The sequence below is a fragment of the Danio rerio genome, chromosome 3 (assembly GCF_052040795.2).
Source record: "Danio rerio strain M-AB ecotype USA chromosome 3, GRCz13ab, whole genome shotgun sequence".
Classification (NCBI taxonomy): Eukaryota; Metazoa; Chordata; class Actinopteri; order Cypriniformes; family Danionidae; genus Danio; species Danio rerio.
The window spans coordinates 9,742,181-9,767,154 of record NC_141023.1 but is presented as its reverse complement, the minus strand read 5'-3'; the positions used below and the strand labels follow the sequence as shown (position 1 = coordinate 9,767,154).

Here is a 24,974-nt window from a genome sequence, read left to right as displayed (position 1 = left end):
TCCTAGTCTGCCGCCTGCCTTTTGACCTCTCGCCTGTTTACTGATTACGATTCTGGACTGTCTCCATATACCTGTTTGTAACTGTATTGACCATTGCTTGCCTGACCACTGATTAAACCTGCATGTGGATCCACACCTCAGTTGTTTGTGTCACTTCCCGTGGTTACAGAGCGTGTGTGTGTGTGTGATGTAAGAGTAGTAAGAGTATGGTCATCAAATAAGTTTAAATATGTATTTGTGATTTGTAAGGTGTTTCAATGATTTAAAATTGGTGAATTATTGTGTGTCCAAATTAAATTGCAAATTGATTACATTTGTTTTGTTCTGTACTTACTGATTTTCATGATATTCATTTAACATTAAGTCTAACATTTAGATCCTATCATTATCTGTTGTTTTTTTGTCTCATACAGGGATAATTAGATTCATTGGGAACATAAGCCAACAGATAAACACTATATTAGATTTTCTGGCTAGTATCTGCATTGATGTTCTACCCTCACTTCAGTTCATCCTCCTGTTCTTCGCCTTTGAATCTGGAAGAGCAGGTAAATTCACTTTCATGTACTATTCAGTATTAAACAAGAAATGTATTCATTATAATAAAGTAAAACTTTTATTTCACAGATATACACAAAATGTATTTTTAATTTGAATTACTTTTACAATTTTGAACATTCATCCTCAAAACACTACAGAAATGTTTCATATACATACAGTACAGATATGCCTACTTTTTATAAATTAAAACCCTTAATGTATATGTTTGGTTTCCCCATGTTTTGACATTATAACAGATTTTTACTTGTAAAAGTCACCTTTCTTGAAAAGTTTTTGGAGTGCACTGAGAGCACAATTGTCATTCTGAAGATTCTTAAAACTGTAATCGGAACACCCTACGAATCATCTATTAAGCATTAGCAAATAATCCTTTTTTAAGATGTCTTGTTCATTTGATACTAAGCCTTTAATTGTCGTTTATAAGGGTTTTATAAAGCGTAAATAGTCCTCACTTTAGGTCAGAAAATTTATTAACATACACAGTAACTATATAATATATAATACAGTATTACTATATGCCTGATTAATAAAATATATAAAACAGGGTAAAGTTTTGTACACCTTGCAATTAGATGTTCTAATACAATATACTGTTCCTGTTGGTTTCTTAGAAAAACAATGTTTTTGTCCCGGGTGCCTTTAATGTGTCCAGGGCGAGATGGCTGTGCTCACTCTGTATAATAGCCCATGGTTTATTTTATATCATCTGTTATGTGTAGCAGCTTTTATTTCAGCAGTTATGGTATTTGAGCTTTTTTCACTTTACAACTTTTGAATTTGACTTTAGCCTAAAAGTTATAGATCCTGATGTTAACTGTTCTGATGTATAGTATGAAAGCATTGCAAAAGAAAAATGGCCTAGTTTTGTCTTGGTAGAGCTGGTGTGTAAAAGAAATTAAAGCATTTTAAATTTGTGTTAACGGAATGCATTTTGAGTCAAAGCAGCAAGAAATGTATTAATTGTATAGCCTACACAGACAGATCTTGTGCTGACTCCGTTGAGATTTTTGCAAAATAGTTAAAAGCATTGAAAAATTGTCATAGTGATAGTAAAGAACTATAAATGGTCTGATATCAAAATAGGGTTTAGTATATGTCTTAACCAACACAATCTCACGGCAATTCGTAACTTTTTCATTTAGTGGCTAATTCGTGTGAATTTGTACGATCTAATTCGTACAATTTAGTACGATTTGCTTTTCCCCCAATGACGGTTGAGGTTAGGGGTGGGGTTAGGTGCCACGCCTCCTTTTTAAAATCGTATCATTTCGTACGACTGAAATCGTACTAATTCGTACGAATTAGCCACTAAACTGGCAAAACGTAAAATACTTACGTTTTCTCTTGAGATCAGGCTGTCTTAACAGGTTTGCGACTTGTTTGTGACTTGTTTGTGACTTGTTTAGTTAAATATTTGTGTAAACTGAAATAATTCTCACAATCCATACACAAAACTATATTGTATTCTGCAACACACACCATTTGGATAACAACACATTAAACACATTTTGCCTTTTTTGTTTTTGTTTTTAATGTTGCAACATAAAATGGAAAATAAATCTAAATGAACTAACAGTATTTTTTATTAAACTAAAAGTAAATATAAAAATATATATATATAAATAAACAGTGACAGTTTGTAACGACGGGGGATGACACTCACAACTGGAGGTAAGATCCACAATGCAGGTTTATTCGTGTCAGGCAAGCAATGATCAAATCAGGTGCAAACGGGTATAAACAGGCAGTCCAGAATCGTAGTCGTATAAACAGGCAATAGGTCGTAAGGCAGGCGGCTAAACAGAATAACAAGGTAGAGCTAACTAGGCTAAGGTCGGTACATGGAGAAACAAGACAGGGAAATCGCATTGTAGTGTTATCACAGGAAAAACAAGACTCTGCAAACTGAAAGGGTAAATGAGTGGCTTATGTAGTGAATGTAATCAGTCTCTGAAAGTCTTCAGGTGTTGCGAGTGTAATCAGTCTAGATGAGTGAGCATGGGTGTCTGGGTGAAGTGCATGTATGAATATGTAGTCCAGGAAAGGGCAGAAGTGTAGTCCAAGGTTATTGTGTGAGAACGATGGGGAACGATCGCTGGTTAACGTGACAGTTAAGTTGACAGTTAACTGTGACAGTTAAGTGGCAAAGTCATAAAATCAATTGAAGTTTAAGACCCAACAAAAATGTGTGTGTGTGTGTGTGTGTGTTAGACTATTGCAAATATACCTGTGTGTTCCAAAGTACATTTGGGCTGTGTACAAGGCCTTCATTTTAGTGTAAACATTTTCAGTTTTATTTTACATTCATTCATTTTCTTTTCGGCTTAGTCTCTTTATTAATCTGGGGTTGCCACAACGGAATGAACCACCAACTTATCCAGCAAATGTTTTACGCAGCAGATGCCCTTCCAGCTGCAACCCATCAGTGGGAAACATTCATACACACTTATTCACACACATACACTACGGAAAATTTAGCTTGTTCAATTCACCTATACCACATGTTATTGGACTTGTGGAGGAAACTGGAGCACCCAGAGGAAACCAACACAGGGAGACCATGCAAACTCCACACAGAAATGCCAACTGACCCAGCCGAGGCTCGAACCAGCGACCTTCTTGCTGTGAGGCGATTGTGCTACCCACTGTGCCACAGTGCTGCCCCTATTTTACATTTAGATTTGTTTAAAAAGAACAGAATTTATATTGTTTTTACTTAAATTCTGCAATGTTTTCAAATATGATTAACAAAATGTACAAAATGACAGAAAACAGCATTTTTAAAGACAATATCCAGTGATACTGATTTGATTTCTTTAAAAAAAAAAAATATATATATATATATATGTATATATATATATATATATATATATATATATATATATATATATATATATATATATATATATATATAATTAATCATGAAAATGTGAATTTGTTGATGTGTGTGTCAGTAAATCTCAGTATCTGTGTTAATGTAATCTCTCTTCTGTGTTCAGGATTCTTCATAGTTGCAGTTTTACCATTTGTTTTCTCAGTGACAAATTACAACTGGGATTCAGTATGTGGAGAACAGATGGGCTGTAAGTGTCTGAATTATGATCTGATTCCTAAAATAAATATATAAAAAACCACAACATCATTCTGTAATTTCTATATAAATCATATATTGTTTATATTTAGCTTTTTTATTCAATCAGTGTCAAACAAGTATATTTAATTTTAGTTTGTTTTTTCAGGTTTACCTTCAGTCAGGAGACCAGTGTGGTTAATCCTCTTGTTATTAATCAATGCTGTAACGGTTTATGTATCCTTCATAGCACTGGAGAATGAAAAAGGTATGATAAAATGAATTAACATTAAATTAGGAACTGAAAGGTTTGCTCATATCTTATAATTACGCAAATGTTATTAAATAAGTTAAACGTGTTTGTTGTTTAAGACTAGTATAAATGCTCTGTTTCAGTGATGTTAAATCTTGTGTGTTTGTTGATGTTCAGATCGTGTTGGATGGGCCTGTATGATTGCGTTTCTGCAGTTACTCTGGGGAGTGATCAACTTCACACGCTCATTTAAATGGAGTACAGTATCTGATCCTCTTCTTATGATCTACTTTAAGCTCTACATTTTTGTCTTTTCACAAATTATTTTCTCTTTTATTATTTACAAGTTAAAGTTTTAATTCTGTTAATTTGCTAATATTTTCATTAAATTTTGCAACACTGTGCCTCAGGCTGAAATTTCACTCTCGTGTTTTTCTCTCAATCATTTGTGTGACTGTGTCATTTTTATACAATCAATCAAAGTCAAATAATTAGTTATTGTGAAATTCTACACTTATTTGTTTCATAATTATTATTTTATTATAACTATGTGTCTTATAAAGCCATTTGTTAGGATTTTAAGATAAATGTAACATTTAAATCAATCTCCAACTAGTCTAAGAAACACATTTACAATAAAGCTCAAATTAAAATATATTGTATTTGATCCCTAATATCTTTTTATTATATAAAAATGTATTATATTATATGGTAGTGAGTGAAGATTCGTTTTCTGTACCTGATTTTTTATATACTGTTTTATACATAATATACATGTATACACAAATATACACAAATATACACAGCACACACACACATATATTATTATTATTATTATTATTATATCAAGACTAACTTTTATTTTGCCTGGGATTATTTATGGTTAATCTTTGCCCAGCACTAGTAATTGATGATATTAATCCGTATTTTCTGATCTCACAGATCTTCCTCGTGTTGTTCCTGTGTATGTGTTTGGATCAGTTGCTGTTGTTTTACTGACCTCTGTTACTCTGATGACTGAACTCATACTGAAAACAGGTGAGAAAAGGCTTCAACTGCATTCAGAGTGTCTAAACATTTCATTTATTTACATAAAATCCAAAGTTACATAAAATGCAAAGTTTTGCAGTAAATATGCATCATATAAACAGATACATAATTTGAATATTAATTCACTGTCTGAATATAATCTCTCTGTGAAGCAAAATCTCAAAACGTCTCTAATCTATTAATCTAAACTCTTATTATGATATTTGGAGATGTTCTTAAAATAGAAATGTCTAATATTTTCTTTTCTTCAGTTAATGGTGAACGTGCGATTGGAGATCTGAGAATTGTTGTCTCTTCCTCTGAATTCATCTTCACATTATTGCTGATATTTCTGCTTGTATTTGAACCCTGTGAGTACAAACTGAAATACACTTATAACAATTAGATTGACAACACACACTCCATGTATTTAGTTTCTCATTTTCTTTAATGGATCTCCTATTAAAAGCATGACAAATGTGAGCAGTCTTCTTTTATATGCATCATGTTCAGAAAATAAACTATCAATTTTGCATTTTGAAGACTGCTGAATCTCATTTATAGACTGTGTGTGTTTTACTGATTGTAAGCTGTTGTTTAACTTACAGTAAGACAAACACACTTGAGCTTCATTTTGATTTACTGAGAGCTCACAGTTTAAAGTAAGATTCAGCAGATTCTTTATACTTATTCACCAGCACTTTTCTACTCTTTATTTTTGTTTTTAGTAACATTTTCAGAGATATTTTTACAGTTTTTATAATTATGACTGATTACACGTACAGTAATACATTTTGTTCAGTATTTAAGCAAAGCCTCTAGTTTTCAGTAAACAATTTCTGAACACCCCATTAAAGTCCTTCAGTTGTATCTGCACTGAACATTTGAAGGTTTAATTGAACTGATGTTTGATTAAATGTATTTGTTTATATTACTTTTTTTCAATCCAGGACTCATTAGTCTAACTCCTTAATCTAACCATTAATCTGGTGTGTTTGGTTTAATGTGATCAGCTTCTGGTTAATTCTGCAAATGTATGTTCTTTTTCTGTTTCTGAATTCACAGGGATCGAAACATGTCTGCAGTCATGTCAGGTCAGTATCTGTAAATCATGCAAATCACAATGTATTGTTTATTTTTTCACTTCATTATAAAAGTGCACCCAGTAACATATTTAATCAGTGGAAATATTACAGAAAGCTTAATACTTTATACCATTGATACCTCTTTAAAAACACTGCTTTATGAAAGTTCAAAACATTTATGTTTGCTTTAAGTGGTTCAAAGAGCATATTAAATTGCAAAAATCACATGATTTCAGTAATAAAGGCTTTGCTAATCACCAGAAGCTCTCTCTCTCTCTCTCTCTCTCTCTCTCTCTCTCTCTCTCTCTCTTTCTTTATATATATATATATATATACTCACTTTTCACTTTATTTAGTACACCTGTCCAACTGCTCGTTATCGCAAATTTATAATCAGCCAATCACATGGCCGCAGCTTAATGCATTTAGGCATGAAGACATGGTCAAGTGGATCTGCTGCAGTTCAAACTGATCATCAGAATGGGGAAGAAAGGGAATTTAAGTAACTTTGCATGGTTGTTAGTGCCAGACGGGCTGGTCTGAGTACTTCAGAAACTGCTGATCCACAGGGATTTTTACGCACAACCATCTTTAGGGTTTACAGAGAATAGTCTGAAAAAGATAAAATATCCAGTGAGCAGCATCTTCTGATGACTAGCAGGATAACGCACCCCGTCATAAAGTGTGAATCATCTCAGACTGATTTCTTGAACATGACAATGAGTTCACTGTACTCAAATGGCCTCCACAGTTACCAGATCTCAATCCAATAGAGCACCTTTAAGATGTGGTGGAACAGGAGATTCGCATCCTCGGGGAACGAAGGGTTACTTTAGTAACCTCGAACGTTCCCCTTCGGGGGGAACTTCAGCACTATAAGTGGATTTGATGTTTGAGTTCACTGTACTCAAATGGCCTCCACAGTTACCAGATCTCAATCCAATAGAGCACCTTTAAGATGTGGTGGAACAGGAGATTCGCATCATGGATGTGCAGCTTACAAATCTGCAGCAACTGTGTGATGGTATCATGTCAATATGGAGCTAAATCTCTGAGGAATATTTCCAGTACCTTGTTAAATCTATACCATAAAGGTTTAAGGCAAAAGGGGGTTCAAGCCAGTGCTAGTAAGGTGTACCTAATAAAGTGGCCGGTGAGTGTATATACAGTCAAGCCCGAAATTGTTCACACCCCAGACTTAAATTTACTTTTATTAAACCAGCAAGTTTTTATTTATTTATTTATTTTTTGGACTGGGAAAGACACAGGCTTCTCCCAAAAGATATTAAGACTATGTACATCATTTTTTACATTTTTAAAAAATTTTTAAGTCAGTTAAGTATTTGCCAGGAGTATGAATAATTTTAAGAATATCAGGCTTGATTATATATATATATATATATATATATATATATATATATATATATATATATATATATATATATGCTGGCAAACGTATAATAGATAACTAATCCCATTTTTGAAGAAACTATTCTACTTTGTCAATTTGATGAGCTGATTTCTTAATCAAAGAGAGCAGAGGTGTGTTAATTAACTTATTATTTAAGTTTTATTGTGATGTAATCAAAATTGTTAGACATTTGCATAACATATTTCAGTTCAAATAGTTTTCGAAAGTGATTATTATTCAGTGATCAGCTAATGCAATCTCTATGAGAAGGAAGAAAACACCTTTATATAACAATAAAATAGTTTCTTGACTGCTGGCTGGGCTTTAAATAGATGTGACAATACTGCTCTTGTTTTTAGTCATGAACATTTTTGAATGTGGAAAAAAAATACTTTTTGCACCTTTAGGAAACTGTCCTAAAGGCATAAATAAATGGGAAATACTTGTTTAAAATAAATGTATTTTTGTGAACACAGAAGGCAATAAAGTCTCATCAAAGTCCAGCGGCTGGATCACAGGTCAGTATCAGTTAATTGTTGATTTGATGTTGATCAATTCACAATAAGGAGAGACATGATCTGTATTTTTTAGATCTGCTTCTAGAAAACATCAGTTTATCAGACTATGATTATGTCCTTTATTTGACACAAATCACTTCAGGTCCTTGATCTGTGAATCTGTAAAATCAGAAAAGAGTCAAAATTGTCTTCATCTGAAGATGTCCTGAACTTAGTTTAAATAACTTAACATTTGTAAGGTTAACAATACCCAATATTTAAAACTGCATGGTTTAAATTGAACTCTTATTTACCTTGACCCAAATAATCAAACTCTTTAAGGGATAGTTCACCCAAAATTATTATTCTGTAGTCATTGAAGAGGTAGTCGACATTTTTCAGCAGAACATTAAAGCGTTTTTACTTTATATATTTGTTATTATTATTATTTTTTTTGTGCTGAATCTGGTTTTTGTGCATGGTTTTTCTAAAATACAAGTGAAAGGCTATTGGACATTTGATTCAAACACAAAGCAAAGTTAATATTTGTGTCTTTTTGAAGTCTTTGCAAGAAACGTTCGAGGTTACTAAAGTAACCCTTCGTTCCCCGAGGAGGGGAACGGAAGCACTATAAGTGGATTTGATGTTCTAAATCCACGTATGGGAGGATTCGGTTCAGAAGCCGCTCGTCTGAAAGAGTATTGAACGGGCCAATGAAAGCAATGAATTGGCAGTGCAAGCTTGTGCAGGTGTGCTGCTTCACCAATTAACTGAGCATATAAGCACACCTGGCGCCAGCAAACGCCATCCTTTTTAAGCTGAAGAGACTTTTAACAGCTAAGGGACAGTCATTATGGCGATGGAGTATAGTGCTTCCGTTCCCCTCCTCGGGGAACGAAGGGTTACTTTAGTAACCTCGAACGTTCCCCTTCGGGGGGAACTTCAGCACTATAAGTGGATTTGATGTTCTAAATCCACGTATGGGAGCCCATTGAAAGCGCCATAATGACTGCACCTTACCAACACCCACCATGAGAGGGCAGTCAGGCAAGCGTGACGCACCCAAATCATAGGAGGCGCGGTCCTCCAACGTGCCCTTGGCCCTAACTTATCCCCACTTCAAAAGAAGCTTTACGGAATAGGTATTTTTTTTGGGAGTCGCTAGCGTCTAGATAATTTCTAGGAATATACGACAGTACGTTGGGAAGCGTGCCATCCCAGTAGGGAGGACGCTGCGGAGACCATCCGCACCCAATAGGGAGACAAATGGAATTACATATGGACTAACCCTGAGAAGGGGGAGTGCACATAAGAAGGTGGATAGCGGATAGCGAAGGCACGGGTCCACCCAGGGGGGGGGGAACTTAACCGTGGCGGAAAAAGCATATGGGGATCACCAGAGGGGATCGGCCATAGCAGGCACCTGTACCCAAAATTGCGGGCTGACCAGCGGGCAGACCTGACGTAGTGGGCCAGCGAGTGACTCCTCCGCTGAGTCAGTGCTGGGGGCCTCGGAGGAATCTGCAAGGCTCACCGAAAGGGGAACTTTACTGACAGACAGGAGGGTGCACATCTCTCCGTGTTAGGGAAAAAGGCACCGCAAGCGTGTACAACACCCACCGAGTTGTTTCCTCAATCACCAAAGGTCTCTAACACCCTTGAGGAAACCGGCTCCACTCGCAGATTGTAAAACCTTGCAAATGTGTTGGGTGTCGCCCAGCCCGCAGCTCTACAAATGTCTGTTAAAGAAGTGCCGCGCGCACACGCCCAGGAGGATGCAACGCTCCGAGTGGAGTGCGCATGCACTCCCGGGGGACGCGGCTGACCTCTGCTCAAATAAGCACATGAAATGGCATCCACAATCCAGTGGGATAATCGTTGTTTAGACACGGCACTTCCCTGCTGCCGTCCGCCATAACAGACAAAGAGCTGCTCAGAAGATCTAAAGTACTGAGTACGGTCCACATAAATGCGCAGGGCGCGAACTGGACAAAGTAAAGAAAGGGCTGGGTCTGCCTCCTCCAGGGGCAGCGCTTGCAGGGTTACTACCTGATCTCTAAAGGGAGTGGTAGGAACTTTGGGCACATAAACCGGGCGGGGTCTCAGGATGATGTGAGAATAATCCGGCCCGAATTCCAGGCACGAGTCACTGACCGAAAATGCCTCCAGGTCCCCGACCCTGTTAATGGAGGCCAACGCGACCAGCAGAGCTGTCTTCAGGGACAGAAATCTTAAAGATACTGAATCGAGTGGCTCGAAGGGATCAAATCGCAGGCTTGTGAGAACGAGGGCGAGATTCCAAGAGGGCGTGAGAGGGGGGCGAGTTGGATTAATTCGCCTAGCGCCTCTGAGGAACCGGATGATGAGGTTATGCTTTCCCACGGTACCGCCAGCCACCGCGTCATAGTGAGCGGAGATGGCGGCAACGTAAACCTTGAGAGTGGAGGGCGACACCCTGCTATCCAGCTTCTCTTGAAGGAAAGAGAGCACAACACTGATCTGGCAAGATCGGGGGTCTTCTCTGCGAGAGACACACCATTCAGTGAATAGACTCCACTTCAGGGCGTAGGCGCGCCTCGTGGAGGGGGCTCTAGCCTGAGTGATAGTATCAACCACCAAGGGCGGCAGGTTACCTAAGTCTTCCTCGCGTCTATGGACCACACGTGGAGGCTCCAGAGATCGGGCCGAGGGTAGAGTAGGTCCTCTCTCAAAGGGATTTGCCATGGGAGGGCCGTCGCGAGGAGGGAGAGCTCTGATATCAACTAACAGAACCTGCTCCTCGTCCTCGCTGACCTTGCACAGTAACTGCATGATCAGGCTTACTGGGGGAAACGCATACTTGCTTATGCTCCGAGGCCAGCTGTGGGCCAGTGCATCCGTGCCGAGAGTGCCCTCGGTCAGGGAATAAAACAACTGGCAATGAGCATTCTCGGAGGAAGCAAACAAATCGATCTGGGCCTCCCCGAATCACGCCCATATCAGCTGGACAGACTCGGGGTGGAGTCTCCATTCTCCAGAGTGAATCTGCTGCCGTGAGAGCACATTGGCTGCACGGTTGAGCATACCTGGGATGTGAATGGCGCACAGCGACTTCAGCCGTGGGTGACTCCAGAGGAGCAGACGGCGGGCGAGCTGAGACATGCGGCGAGAGCGCATACCCCCCATGCGGTTGATATACGCTGCTGCCGCCGTACTGTCTGTCCTGACCAGCACGTGTTGCTGCTCCAGCACGGGAGAAAAACGGCGGAGAGCAAGGAACACTGCCAACAGCTCTAGGCGATTGATATGCCAACGCAGCTGGGCACCTACCCACAGGCCCGCAGCTGCATGCCCGCGACACACGGCTCCCCAGCCTGTGCTGGAAGCATCTGTTGAGACAACAACATGGCTGGACGCCTGTCCTAGAGGCACACCGGCCTGCAGGAACGAGAGGTCGTTCCAGGGGCTGAGGGTGCCTCTGAAAATATTTCAGTGGGACCACTATTTTGCTGTCGAGCTCCCTCAGAAAGTTCAGCAGCAGGCGAGCGCGCTCTCCGGAGAGGCGCGCTACCATGGTGACCGAGTCCAGCTCCATTCCGAGAAAAGAGATCCTCTGCACCGGGGCGAGTTTGCTCTTTTCCCAGTTGACCTGCAACCCCAATAGGCGAAGATGCCGGAGCACCTTGTCTCGTTGCAGTTTTGTGCGCAGTCAATTGCTCCCGAGAGTGGGCTAAAATCAGCCAATCGTCGAGATAATTGAGTATGCGGATGCCCGCGAGCCGAAGAGGCGCTAGGGCACCCTCCGCGAGTTTGGTAAAGACCCGCGGAGACAGAGAGAGCCCGAAGAGGAGGACTTTGTACTGCCACGCTCGACCATCGAACGCAAACCACAGAAACTGACGGTGGCGTGGAAGAATGGAGACATGAAAATACGCGTCCTTCAGGTCTATGGCTGCAAACCAATCCTGAGGGCGGACACATTGGAGGATGCGCTTCTGCGTAAGCGTTCTGAACGACAGCTTGTGAAGGCAGCGATTCAAAACGCGCAGATCTAGGATTGGCCATGACCCACCGCTCTTTTTGGGTACAATGAAGTACGGGCTTTCAAACCCGCTCTCCATCTCGGCTGGAGGTACCGGCTCGATTGCACCCTTCACCAGGAGGGCGGGGCATCGGCCGTTGGCGGGCGCCCTCGGCGAGGAGCAGCAGAGGTGGATGGCTCGGCAGGGGACAGAGCGGGCTTACGGCCCCGCCGATAGATGACATTGCCCATCGCATCCGACTGCTCCTTTACCGCCTTGAACTCCTGGGTGAATTCACCAACGGTGTCGCCAAACAGGCCAGCCTGGGATATGGGCAAGTCAAGAAAGCGAACTTTGTCAACATCGTGCATATCTGCCAGGTTTAGCCAGAGGTGGCGTTCCTGGTCCACAAGTGTGGACATCGTCTTCCCCAGTGCACACGCGGCAAACTTAGTGGTTCGGAGAGCATAGTCGGTCGCAGTGCACAGCTCGTGTAACAAGCCTGGGTTAGACCCACCCTCGTGCAGCTCGGCCAGCGCCTACGCTTGGCAGCGCTGGTAGGTGGCCATCGCGTGCAAGGCGGAAGCTGCCTGGCCCACAGCCTTGTAAGCTTTAGCTCCGAGGGAGGCAGATAACCTATAGGCTTTGGACGGGAGACGGGGCGGACCGCGCAAAGTGGGGGCGCCACACGGACAAAGATTGACCGCAGTGGCGCGCTCCACCTGCGGGATTGCCTCATAACCCCTGGCAGCTCCACCAGGATAGTGAGGGCGGAGGCGGACGCAGTGCGGGCAGAGAAAGGTGCCCTCCAGGACTGCGTGAGCCTACTGTGCACTTCCGGGAAGAAGGGGACAAGAGGCTTCAAAGGCTTCGCCTTTTGGTCCTCTACGTAACACCCATCTAGTCGGTCCGGCCGCGGGGCTGGGGGATGAACCATCTCCAACCCGACGGCCGAAGCAGCCCGAGAAAGCACGGCCAACATGTCCGCTTCAGGATTCGTTTTGACGGCGCTTGCTTGCCCAGAGGGGGCGAGCGGGTCCGGATCATCGTCGGATAATAAAAGCCCACCCTCCGATGCCGCGGAGGACATCTGATCTCCGGTGTCATCGAGCGTGAGAGCTACCATCTGATTAGACGGATCACTCCCAACGCCCGAAGCTTGGATGGAGCGCTTGGTGGAGCGAGAGGTCCGCGAGCCCTTAGGCGTCGGATTATCTCTCGCTGGAATCAGATCTGCCCGAGCGCCCGCTGCAGAGCAGGAGGCGACTGGGGTGGCTCGCTCTCTTACAAAAGCTAGCCGCGATCTCAACTGTGCGATGGTCATGGCATCGCAGTGACGACATGAACCGCCCCCGAGCACCACATTAACATGCTGGACCCCCAAACATGTAATGCAGTGATCGTGCCCATCATCCAGAGCCAGGAAACCCCCGCAACCAGAAACGCACAGTCGGAGCGCCATCCTGAAAAGGACGTGCTGCACGACTGTGTTGCTCTTTTAGGATGCTTTGCAGCAATACGCACCGCTCTTGGAGGACCGGACCCAAAGGGATGCCAGGCAAGGGAGAACCGTCTGCTGCTGCTTAGACTCGCTCTGGACCGGGAGACACTCGTTCGCTCGATGTGGCTGTAGATCAGCAAGAGGAACCCTCATGAACTTGATCAGAAAAGTCTCTGAAGCGAAAAGTATAGCGTTTGCTGGCGCCAGGTGTGCTTATATGCTCAGTTAATTGACAATGCAGCACACCTGCTCAAGCTTACGCTGCCAATTCATTGCTTTCATGGGCCCGTTCAATACTCTTTCAGACGAGCGGCTTCTGAACCGAATCCTCCCATCCGTAGATTTAGAACATCAAATCCACTTATAGTGCTGAAGTTCCCCCCGAAGGGGAACTAAAGATTATGCAACATCATGATCAGACATAGAGTTGGTCGGCATAGATGGTAATGCTCACAAAAATGTCACTGCTGTAAAACAACCAATTAGAATGAATTGTTAAATGAAATTAGAATGAAATCTTGTTGGACAATTTATCTTCACTCTTTGACCAAATTTAATTGATTTCTGCTTGATTTTATAATGAAATGTTGCTGTGTAAAATTGTTCACCCCCTGATCTTAAGTTTTATACACTGCCAAATAGACATACGGAAGCCAATAGGTTTACTTTGTCGCCAGGGCACACCCCAGCAATAACACAAGGCCGACCAAGTCTATTGCTAGACTCCTTCACAGTTTAGAATGTGACTGCCAAAATTTCAAAGCTGTCACTTTTTTTAAATGAAAACTTAAGGTGTTGCCATGGAAACTAAAATGGAATACAGTCTAAGGTTCTAAAGCAGTTTAAAAATCAATTCCAGGGAGACAGCTGAGATGTTCTAAACTTGCCAATGAAAAGGTTTTCAGCAGCAGAATGGAGAAAAACTGCTACAGACATGTTGAATATACACATTATAACATATATTTTCCTCAACCCAGAATGCAGCAAGATCTGAGGAACCTCCAGTCACGGAAACAAACCAGAGCCAGAGGCCAACAGAATCACATGAAATGAGGCCACTTCTGAATCAAGATCAGCAGGCTAGTGGGAGTGAAAATCAGCCTGATTCGGTAGTTTCACAAGCATAATCAACAATGACAGATAGAGAATTTGTGACCATTAAACCTTATTATTCTTTTTTATTATTATTTCTAAAACAGTTCTTTAAGGCATGTTTGATGTACATTTTTTCAACTAAATTATTGCACTTTTTGTATGGATATAGAGGTGATTTGAATTATTTGATTTATAATTAATTACTGTATATGTAACGGGTGTCCCATCAGCAACACACCCGTCCATATTAACTCAGATCTTGGATTCAATAAAAGAAGCCATCCAACATTGCACTCAATTAGATTCATTCTCTCCGTCTGAGATAAAACAAAGATATGTAATGCAGGAAAGTGCAGCATTAACATTCAGCTCTCTCTCTTTCACAGTCACTGATCTCTGTGAATCTACATTTTCTTAAATTCAAAAACATAACATATAAAAATTGATAAACAACATACCTGAGATAAAACAAAGATATGTAATGCAGGAAAGTGCAGCATTAACATTCAGCTCTCTCTCTAAAAGGGAAAAATACAAAAACTCTCTCGTTGGGATATTGTATACAACACTAAAACGCATTAGCAATGTAATGCTTCAGCTAGCAAAACACAAATCATTTAAATCGTAAAAAAATAAACATTAGGAAATTAAAACATGAACTAGTGTACTATTTACACAACATACACATCTGTTTCAATTGATTAAATCGAACTAAAACGCCATCTTATTTAAAATGCCTAATTTCATGTCATTCACTCTGATGAATTATATTATAATATCTTTTCAACTCTGTTACATGTAAATCACTGTACTGTAAATCAGCTCCAACAGTGTAAATTAAACTGAGACACAAAGTTAAACAGAAAAGAAAAAAAATCATGCTATTTTAACTTAAAACATCCACCTGCAGTGACTCAATAAATCTGGTATGTAAGTAACCCTGTCACAGTGTCATTAGGAGATTGTCATGTTAGTAAATGTTTATTTGGTCACTTCTTTAACCCATCAGACAAAGACTGAATTGAGGCACTGAGACTAATATTCACTCTTCACATATATCAGAGAGCAGGTGTACAGTGTGTTTATCTAGTATTCTGAAATAGTATTTAATCCAGAAAATCATCTACAGGAGTCACAACATTCCCTGTAGAACACAGGAGAAATAAATCTGCTGAATTGCCTCAATTGTAAATGATTTTAGAAAGTGTCTGAATTGTTTTCTTACTAATCCTGAAAAAAAGCCTGTATTTCTGTATTTACAAAATGTACAGTCCAGATGTATTGTCTCACCTCCATAATAACGACTGTGGAAATATGTTAATGACATTAATGCATTCATAACCTTTTATTTTAGTCAATACTTCAGATTGTGCATGTTAATAATGTATAGGCATAATCATTATAGTCATATAGTCTGTATATGATGTATTTTAACTTTTAATTGCATGGTGCTTTATTTCTAGTAAAAACATGTATTTCATGCTCAAACTGTCATGCTAAAATCATGCTAAACTGTACTAACAAGCATGTTGTGAATTTCAGTTAAAGCTGTAACTGCAGCTTTGTTTTATATTAGAATATTTTTATATTTTAAGGTGAAAAATATACAGAACTGTGGAAGTGTGATGAAGCAAGTGTATGTGTAGCACTGTTTGTTTAATTAATGTGGAAATGATTGTTTGGTTTATTATTAAACCTTCAGCTTGTCTCAACTGGCTGTTCATCATTTTTGATAGGTGTTTTCATTTTTTTAAAGAGTGCTGCCACCTAGAGTTTGTTAAGGAATTATACTGCGTATTGTGGTGGTTTGTCAGTGGAGTGACATATCTAATAATAATATTAATAATACAATATTTCCTTCTTAATGTTATAATTTCATTATTACTATTAGAGTGTAAACAGTTCAGATGCAGTGAAGTCTGAAATGTCGTCAGTAATTTCACATTTATATAGCAAAGCATTTGTTTTTTTCACTGCCTTTAAAGTGCAATAAGCCAATATACTGATAAATACACATTTACAGTCTCACTTAGTGTACAGGTTTAAATGACAAACATGCCTTTCTGTATTGTAGTAAGTCTAAATGATATTATTTTAACATTAACAATGACAATTGTTTAAGCATTTATGATTTTTATATATTACAACAATGTAATTTTATGCTGCAATATAAACAGCGTTAACAATAAATTAATTTTAATATTGAAAGATAAAATCTAAAACATATAACATGACCTAAATATAGACCTTAATTACTGTAAATGTCCTACTTGTAGTGTAAAATGTGAGAAACTAGTAGCAACTATAAATTATAGGCCATGCTCTTTTGTACAGAACTATCAAGTGAACTGGACATCGCTGATATTGTAAATCCTTATATATGTGCTAACAACATTTTAACATTAACCAAGAGACCAGCAACATACTAAAACCAGTCCTGGAGGGCCAGTGTCCTGCAAAATTTAGTTCCAACCCCAATCAGACACCCCTGGGCTAGCTAATCAAGCTCTTAGGCTCTCAAGAAACATTCTTGCAGGTGTGTTGAGGTAAGTTGGAGCTAAAATCTGCAGGACACCTGCCCTCCACGACACCCCTGCCGCAAACTGTCAAGATGAAGGGCCCTATCATACACCCGGCGCAATGTGGCGCAAGGCGCGACGCAATTGTTATTTGCTACTTTCAGCTCAGCGCAAGAGTCATTTTGAGGAGTTGCGCCACGCTTTTTAAATCGCAAATGCATTTGGGCTCATATATTATTATATAAATATAAATAATTAAAATGTTACAAAACATATTATTTTCTAGCCTACATGAATTTAAAAACCACTGCCTTGAATCCTTCATCTCGGGAGGCTTTTTCAGTTCATTTAATTTGCTTTTGTATGATGTTATTATTATTAGCAGTATATTATTTATTATATCCATATTTATATTTGTTTTATTAAAAGCAAGCTTAGATTTGTCCACCTGCAGGTTTCAGACATGGGCCCTGTCATACACCTGGTGCAGTGTGGTGCAAGGCGTGGCGCAATAGTCTATTGCTAGTTTCAGCTTGGCGCAAGAGTGGTTTTTGGGGCGTTGCGCTACGCTGTTTAAATAGCAAATGCATTAGCGCTCATTTGTGCGCCCATAGGCGTTCTGGTCTAAAACGGAAGGCGTTCTGAGACGGACCGCTGGCGCGTTGCTATTTTGTGAAACTATAATAGATTTTTCATTAGACCGAAACTAACCCGGTCTAAACTCCAGCACAGAGTTGCGCCTCGCTTACGCACTGCTTAATACGCACAAGAGAGCAATAGGCAAATATCTTTACATATGAAAAAATTTAAATATTAAGGATATATATAGGATATAATAAGAATAGATATAGGATATAAATATGAAGGATTAAAATTTTACAAAACATTATTTTCTAGCCTACATAAATATGAAAAATCACTGCCTTTTGAGCACATTTTGTTATTATTGTTCATTTATTCGTTTGCTGGAAATTAGAACTGAATTTAGAAATAGTTTTGAAACGAATATTTGCGCTTAACAAACAAAAGTATTTATTTATAGACTAATTGATGTCTGTGCGTAAAGGTTTCCCTATCCAAGAGCGAAAGTGAAAGTGATCCTTTATCTCTCATTCTCACGCAGTAGATGCTCTGTTTAACAGTTTTCTGTTAAAAAAAAACTGTTAACTGTTTGCTTGTGAAATGCTCAGATTTTCCACTTAGACTTACTTTGCTTCCTGTAAATAGCGAATGTGCTCTTGGCGCGACGCAGCTGGCTCTTAAAGGGAATGGGAGATGAGACTCTAATTGGTTTATTCTCAAAACACACCTATAACTCATTAAGAAAATAAACTCAACCCTTTTAGACCATGCGCCGCGGCGCAAAGTGGATTTTCCCGTCCTCATATTAGCACATATGGGGCTCTATTTTGACGGTCCATGCGCAGAGCGCAAAACGCAGGGCGCAAACGTTTTCAGGGCGTGTCAGGACACATTTTTGCTCATTTAAGGACGGGAAATCTGCCTTGCGCCAAGGCGCATGGTCTAAAAGGGTTGAGTTTATTTTCTTAATGAGTTATAGGTGTGTTTTAAGAATAAACCAATTAGAGTCTCATGTCCCATTCCCTTTAAGAGCCAGCTGTGTAGCTCAAAGAGCGCATTCGCTATTTACAGGACGCAAAGTAAGTCTAAGTAGAAAAAATGAGCATTTCACAAGCAAACAGTTAACAGTTGACAGTTTTTTAACAGAAAACTGTTAAACAGAGCATCTACTGCATGAGAATGAGAGATAAATTATCTACTTTCATTTTCGCTCGTGGATAGGGAAACCTTTAAGCACAGACATCAATTAGCCTATAAATAATTAATTTAGTTTGTTAAGCGCAAATATTCGTTTCAAAACTATTTCTAAATTCAGTTCTAATTTCCAGCAAACGAATAAATTAACAATAATAACAAAATGTGCTCAAAAACCTGAGTTATATCATAAAACACATGCTGTGCCCCATATGGTCTTAAACCTGACAACCTGACCTGTAAGCTTGTTTTATAATAAAACAAATATAAATATGGATATAATAAATAATACTGCTAATAATAATAACATTATACAAAAGCAAATTGTTATGAATGAACTGAAAAAGCCTCCCGAGATGAAGAAGACATGAAAGCAGTGATTTTTCATATTTATGTAGGCTAGAAAATAATGTTTTGTAAAATTTTAATCCTTTATATTTATATCCAATATCTATTCTTATTATATCCTATATATATCCTTAATATTTACATTTTTTCATATGTAAAGATATTTGCCTATTGCTCTCTTGTGCGTATTAATGAAAAATCTATTTTAGTTTCTCAAAATAGCAACACGCCAGCAGTGCGCCTCAGAACGCCTATGGGTGCACAAATGAGCGCTAATGCATTTGCGATTTAAACAGCGTAGCGCAACGCCTCAAAACGACTCTTGCGCCAAGCTGAAACTACCAAAAAACTACTGCGTCACACTGCACCAGGTGTATGATAGGGCCCATGGATTCTGACACACCCTGAATGCGTTTGCGTCCTGCGCCCTCCGTTTTGCGCATGGGCCGTCATAATAGAGCCCAGTCTTTATCTTTCTCAAAATGTAGATTAAAATAAAAACAAAACAGGAGCTATAGTGGAAGAAACCTTTTTAAGCTTCCTTTTAATTAGTTTTCATTAAGCACACCGCGAAGTCCTGAATTTTCCATTTTGTAGCACTAATCAGTAATCAACAAAAACCTTTCTAATGTTCACACCACACAGCTCTGTTCCAAGACAACACCACCCTCTACTGGATAGAGATTGAAGTGTCATCGGTTTAAAAAAGGTCATTGCAGCAGAATTTGCCTAAGCAAATACATTCAGCTCCACACCAAACTAGACACTGAGCACGAGCTTTAAAAGTGAAAGTCAAGGCATCCGCTGATTAGTATTTCTATTAGAATCTGTGATCATTGATCGGTAGAAGACATGATCCCCTTGACCCATTTCTGTTCATTTCTGTTGCATCCACCGACCTGTGTTTTGATGTCAATACTGCTGATGATCGTTGATGGTAAAGTATGGTCTCTCTTTACAAACAAAGGAGCATTGCATTGTGCTGTGCTTGAAAGGAGAACTGCTTTTTACACATTTCTTCTAATTCTGTTATCTGATTATATTTTCATTTTTAAAATATTGTAAATCTGTTTTTGTCAGCCATTCAAATTCAGTCTCTCTCTCTCTCTCTCTCTCTCTCTCTCTCTCTCTCTCTCTCTCTCTCTCTCTCTCTCTCTCTGTATAAGATATTTAATATAATACAAAACTTAAGAAAGAAATCTTTGTGATGTCTAGTCTACCCAATTTATCTGTTTGTTTTGTGATTATTATTTCCGACTGAAACAGACAACTTTATATCAATTTCAGTAGTCAGCATCTGCTGCTAAACAGGTTCATAACAATAAATGGTAATCATTTTAAGATTTATGTTAAGTTTAAAATGACTAAAATGTAAAACAATTACACCCCTTAAAGGTGGCTGTCTTTATTTGATCAGATTCTGTTTATTTATTTTTTCATTTTTTTATATAAATGTTTTTATATTTACTTTTTATATTATTGTGTATATTTACACAAATCTGCCCTCGCATAAAGAACTGAATTGTCAAAACTGACAATGGTCATATTTAGGTTCATATTTGTATACCGTAAAAAAAAAAAAAAAAAACGGGTTGTCTAAAATTTTTAAGTTGAGTCAAATTAATCTTATGAGTTATTTGAAGTTATATTATATTGATTAAAATTAAAATTAAGTTAGAACAAGATTAACTTAGTTAAATAATTACAATTATCTAAAAACATGTTGTCTTAACTGATTTATTGTTTAGTCTTTTACAGTGTAGCTGTCTTTCAGGTTATATCTAATGTTATGTTGTGTTCTTTCGTTAATCCAATGCTGCGGAAATGGTACAAAGCCTTTACTTATTTGAATCTATGCAAAGTTGCACAAGCTGCTAAATGTTTGGACACATCGCACTAGTTTTGTTACACATGATGTTGTTAAATCTTTTTTAAAGCCTGTCTCTGCTTAAACATTGTTATTTAGATATACCAATACAAACTGCACATTTATTTGAGTGAAATGCTTAACTTAAAAAAATGTGAATAGATTAGCAAAGATTTCACAAGGGTTATATTGAATCGTTAGACAAAAGTTAAAAGATAAAGAGGGGATAAACCATGAAAAAAAACAAGGATGTGAATGGGGTCAATGCATTTACAAGGTTGCTAACAAGGGTACCTGGGTTGTAGAAACAAGCAAGCAGATGGGCTGAGAGCAAAGCAGGTTTAAAGGTGCTGTATGTAAGTTCCACATGAGGTTATTAATTAGCAAATAATATAAATATTACAAACATAAACATTAGGTGAGCAGGTTACATTGTAACTGCGTGTCATAACAACACACTACGTGAAGTGATTTGCAGTGACAAGCAATTTGGCTGTTTGCGTCAGAAGAAACGCGACAGAAATTTAAATACAGCCATTCAGAAGCACAGAATAGTCCACTCACTGCACTCCAGCGAAATGGTAAGGTTTAAAATCTAATTAATACACATTAAACCTCTTTAATATTATTAAATGTAGATGCTGAATCACTGGATGTGTTGGTTTGCACACAGTTCTGAAGTTTAGGAGTCACATTTCTGAAGTTTAATTTCAAACCGATTACTTTATTTTCCAGATCTGAGGTGAACTATCTGCTGTTGCTATCAGTAGTATTGCAATAAATGTATTGTAAAATGGCATTTAACACTGAATAAAGCACATGAGGTGTCCCTGAGGTGATCATTTTCAGTTTTCTGTTGTTCAGCTTCAAGAAATAGAAGCCATTTCTAAAATAAAAATTTCAGTTACTTTGGGTGTGTGCACTTTTAACAAAGAAAAAAAGTTAACATTGAGGTTTGGTTTGTTGGTTTGTGTTGCCCTATCAAATTGATCTCTCATTACTATATATTACATTAAATTGACTGTAGACAAGGGCTTCACAATATACCAAAAAATTATTATCACAATAATACTATATGCAATATTGATATTGCAGACAAGTGGAATAAATGTAATAAATTTTATGTGCTAAGCATTTGTTTGCTACATGCATAGTTTTATATATATATATATAATTAGCTCAGAAAGAAAATATCCATTACCTGTTTCTTTTATTATGATTATTACATAAACTATTTTTTTTAAATATTGATAAAATATCATTTTTTAAAGTTATTTATATCATCAAAATAATATCCTTATCGCAACCTACAACAACAATATTGTGTATTGCATATTTTTCTGGATATTGCCCCAGAAAGCTTATAAAATGTGAAAATTAGTTTTGGTAATGTCTCATACAGTACATATTGTTGTTGTTGTTGTTGTTGTTGTTTTTGTTGTTGCAAATGTGAAAACTGCAGTGTAATTTTGAACACAGACAATGCCAGGAAGTTTATTTTCGATTTTATATCTACTGTTTTTATATCTTAAGAAACAAAGCTCTGTGTTTTTTCAGGGCTTTCCATCCACGGTCCCTCTGCTCCTCTGTCAGCTCCTCTGGGATCTTCAGTGGTTTTGCCCTGTTATGTTGATGAAGCTTTACCAGTGGAGGATCTGGAGGTGGAATGGAGAAGAGCAGACTCAGAGACTCTGATTCATCTGTATCAAGATGGTGAGAGTCGAGCAGAGGTCCAGCAGCAGGATTATCATGATAGAGCTCATTTCTTTACTGAGGAGATTCAACATGGAAACTTCTCCCTCCGTCTGGACAATCTGACAGCTCAAGATGAAGGAGAATACAGGTGTAGAGTTCACAGTCAGCAGGATTCTGGAGAAACTGTGGTTCAGATAATAGTTAGATATGTTGGTGAGTTTGGTAAAAAAAATAAGTTTAGTATAATTTTACTAAATTAATAAAAGCAACACTACACATGGATTTCACTCTTTCAATTCAATTCAGATTTATTTCTACAGTGCTTTTACAATGTAGATTTTGTCAAAGCAGCTTAACATGGAAGTTCTAGTTAATTGAAACTGTGTCAGTCCCGTTTTAATAGTTGAAGTTCAGTGTAGTTTAAATTTCACTGCTGAAAGTCCAAACACTAAAGAGCAAATCCAACAATGCATAGCTCCACAAATCCCAAACCAAGCAAGCCAGTGGTGACAGTGGTGAGGAACAAACTTCACAAATTGAAAAAAGTGAAGGGGAAAAAATTGAGAAAAACCAGAGTCTGTAATTTTAACTTTTTATTTTTTTATTATTCAGACCATTTGCTGGTGTCAGGCTCAGATGCGTCCATCTCTGCATATGTAGATGAGGACGTGACTCTGAACTGCTCTTTAAACTTTCACATCACACCTGAACAGACTGAAGAGGTTTCATGGAAGAAAACAGATGAAGATGGAGATATTCTGGTTCTTCTCTTTCAAAACAACAAGACTTTACCAGAGTCATCAGATGAACAGTTCAGAGGCAGAGTTGAGTTCTTCACTGCTGAAATCCCCAAAGGAAACTTCTCTCTCAGACTGAAGAGTGTCAGAACTGAGGATAAAGGAGTTTACATGTGTCAAGTGTTTGCTGGAGGAGTTTCGGGCAATGCTACTGTGGTACTGAAACTGGGTGAGTAATGCATATTATTTAGGGATGAACCGATATGGATTTTTTTCGCCGATATTGATAACCGATAACTCTTCAGACTTGGAGGCCGATAGCCGATATATATAGGCCGATAATTATAAATATTTCAAAATGTTATATTTTTATACAGCAAACTTCATAAAACATTGAACTGCTCTTATGAACTGAATAGTCTATACTCAAAGCAAAAAAGCTATAACTTCAAAATTGCAAGGTGATTATAAAGACCTATATTCACCATTTAACATAAATCAGCATGCAAAAAATTTATGATTTCCTTTTCTTCAAAGCAAATTAACATGCAACTTGACTGTTGCATAAAAATAATAGGTTAAATAACAAAATGGGATTTAATCAACAAGCAAGTTAAATATATTTTAAATAAGATGAAAGAACTAAGGACTGAAACCAGCTCAAAAGCTCTTGAATAAAATTTTTTACAGTAATGTACAATGTATCCTCCGAAAAAGCCTTTTTTAGAGGTGTTTTGACGTTTTAGAGCCACCATACAAGCGAAAAGCTAAATACAAATTGTAATACTTTAGAAATGCGGCATAGATTCATCATATTTGGCAACACTTGTAGCTGCTGCTTGTCAATCAGACAAGGAATCGTGTTCGTTCTTGCTGTCAATTGTGGGAAAAATGATTGATGAAAAGTTTATGATAAATTGTTGAGTTTCACTCAACTACGGGCACAGATTTGCCCTTGGAGTCAGATTTTGATTCAACACCTGATCATTGAGCTCTGACTGATGACTTTATGACAAACAGAGCAAAATATAAAGTCAGAATGTGTGGCGAGTTAAGAGCCCCTATGCTGGATTCAGTGACCGGCCAGCGCACCTCTCCCTCGTGCTGCTGTGAAGGCTGTCAGATCTATGTGTGTGTGTGTGTGTGTGTGTGTGTGTGTGTGTGTGTGGTGACAGGCAGCCCTCACGCGAGCTCGTTATAATTAATATGAATATTCCGATCAAACTAAATACAATCTTACATCAACAACACATGGCAACCAACGCGTTGATATTAACAAATAATCAGATTTGATTACAACCAACCCAACGAGTTGTTTAGCATGTGTGCATTGCTGTTGTTATGTTTACACGTGTTGTAAAATGTGCGGGTCCTTTAAGGGGCAAGGCTGCAGTTTGGTTTGTGTTTGTGTAAAGCGGAGAGGGAGAGACAGAAAAGAGGAGTGTTTTTTTTCCGCAATGAGACAGTTTTCAGTGATGTTCCCTTTTTGGTGACGGATTTTGTTGTACCACACGATATGGCCGCCGATA

General features: G+C 38.6%; 2 protein-coding genes and 1 long non-coding RNA gene across 9 annotated transcripts in view; 2 read left to right on the top strand and 1 right to left on the bottom strand.

Annotated features, from left to right (window-relative positions):
- LOC563995 (uncharacterized) overlaps positions 1 to 16,215 on the top strand; it is a 74,788-nt gene extending 58,573 nt beyond the window's left edge. For 4 of the 7 annotated variants that reach the window (XM_087243911.1, XM_087243910.1, XM_087243908.1 and 1 more), the window contains 9 exons: positions 414 to 548; positions 3,561 to 3,644; positions 3,801 to 3,899; positions 4,062 to 4,142; positions 4,827 to 4,922; positions 5,186 to 5,284; positions 5,979 to 6,007; positions 7,886 to 7,927; positions 14,386 to 16,215. In XM_087243911.1, the coding sequence (XP_087100037.1) occupies positions 414 to 548; positions 3,561 to 3,644; positions 3,801 to 3,899; positions 4,062 to 4,142; positions 4,827 to 4,922; positions 5,186 to 5,284; positions 5,979 to 6,007; positions 7,886 to 7,927; positions 14,386 to 14,535 (815 nt within the window). In that variant the 3' untranslated portion in view covers positions 14,536 to 16,215. The remainder of the gene's footprint in view (positions 1 to 413; positions 549 to 3,560; positions 3,645 to 3,800; positions 3,900 to 4,061; positions 4,143 to 4,826; positions 4,923 to 5,185; positions 5,285 to 5,978; positions 6,008 to 7,885; positions 7,928 to 14,385) is intronic. The other 3 variants (XR_015480390.1, XR_015480389.1, XR_015480388.1) reach the window with 1 other exon arrangement.
- Positions 1 to 24,974, bottom strand: part of LOC141381140 (uncharacterized) — a 686,936-nt gene that overhangs the window by 480,469 nt on the left and 181,493 nt on the right. The gene's annotated exons all lie outside the window — the stretch shown is intronic.
- The window catches only part of LOC137490057 (uncharacterized), a 34,882-nt gene continuing 29,695 nt past the window's right edge, over positions 19,788 to 24,974 (top strand). Inside the window, exons 1-3 of the mRNA XM_087243918.1 lie at positions 19,788 to 20,083; positions 22,571 to 22,921; positions 23,321 to 23,674. Of these exons, the coding sequence (XP_087100044.1) occupies positions 19,999 to 20,083; positions 22,571 to 22,921; positions 23,321 to 23,674 (790 nt within the window). The 5' untranslated portion in view covers positions 19,788 to 19,998. The remainder of the gene's footprint in view (positions 20,084 to 22,570; positions 22,922 to 23,320; positions 23,675 to 24,974) is intronic.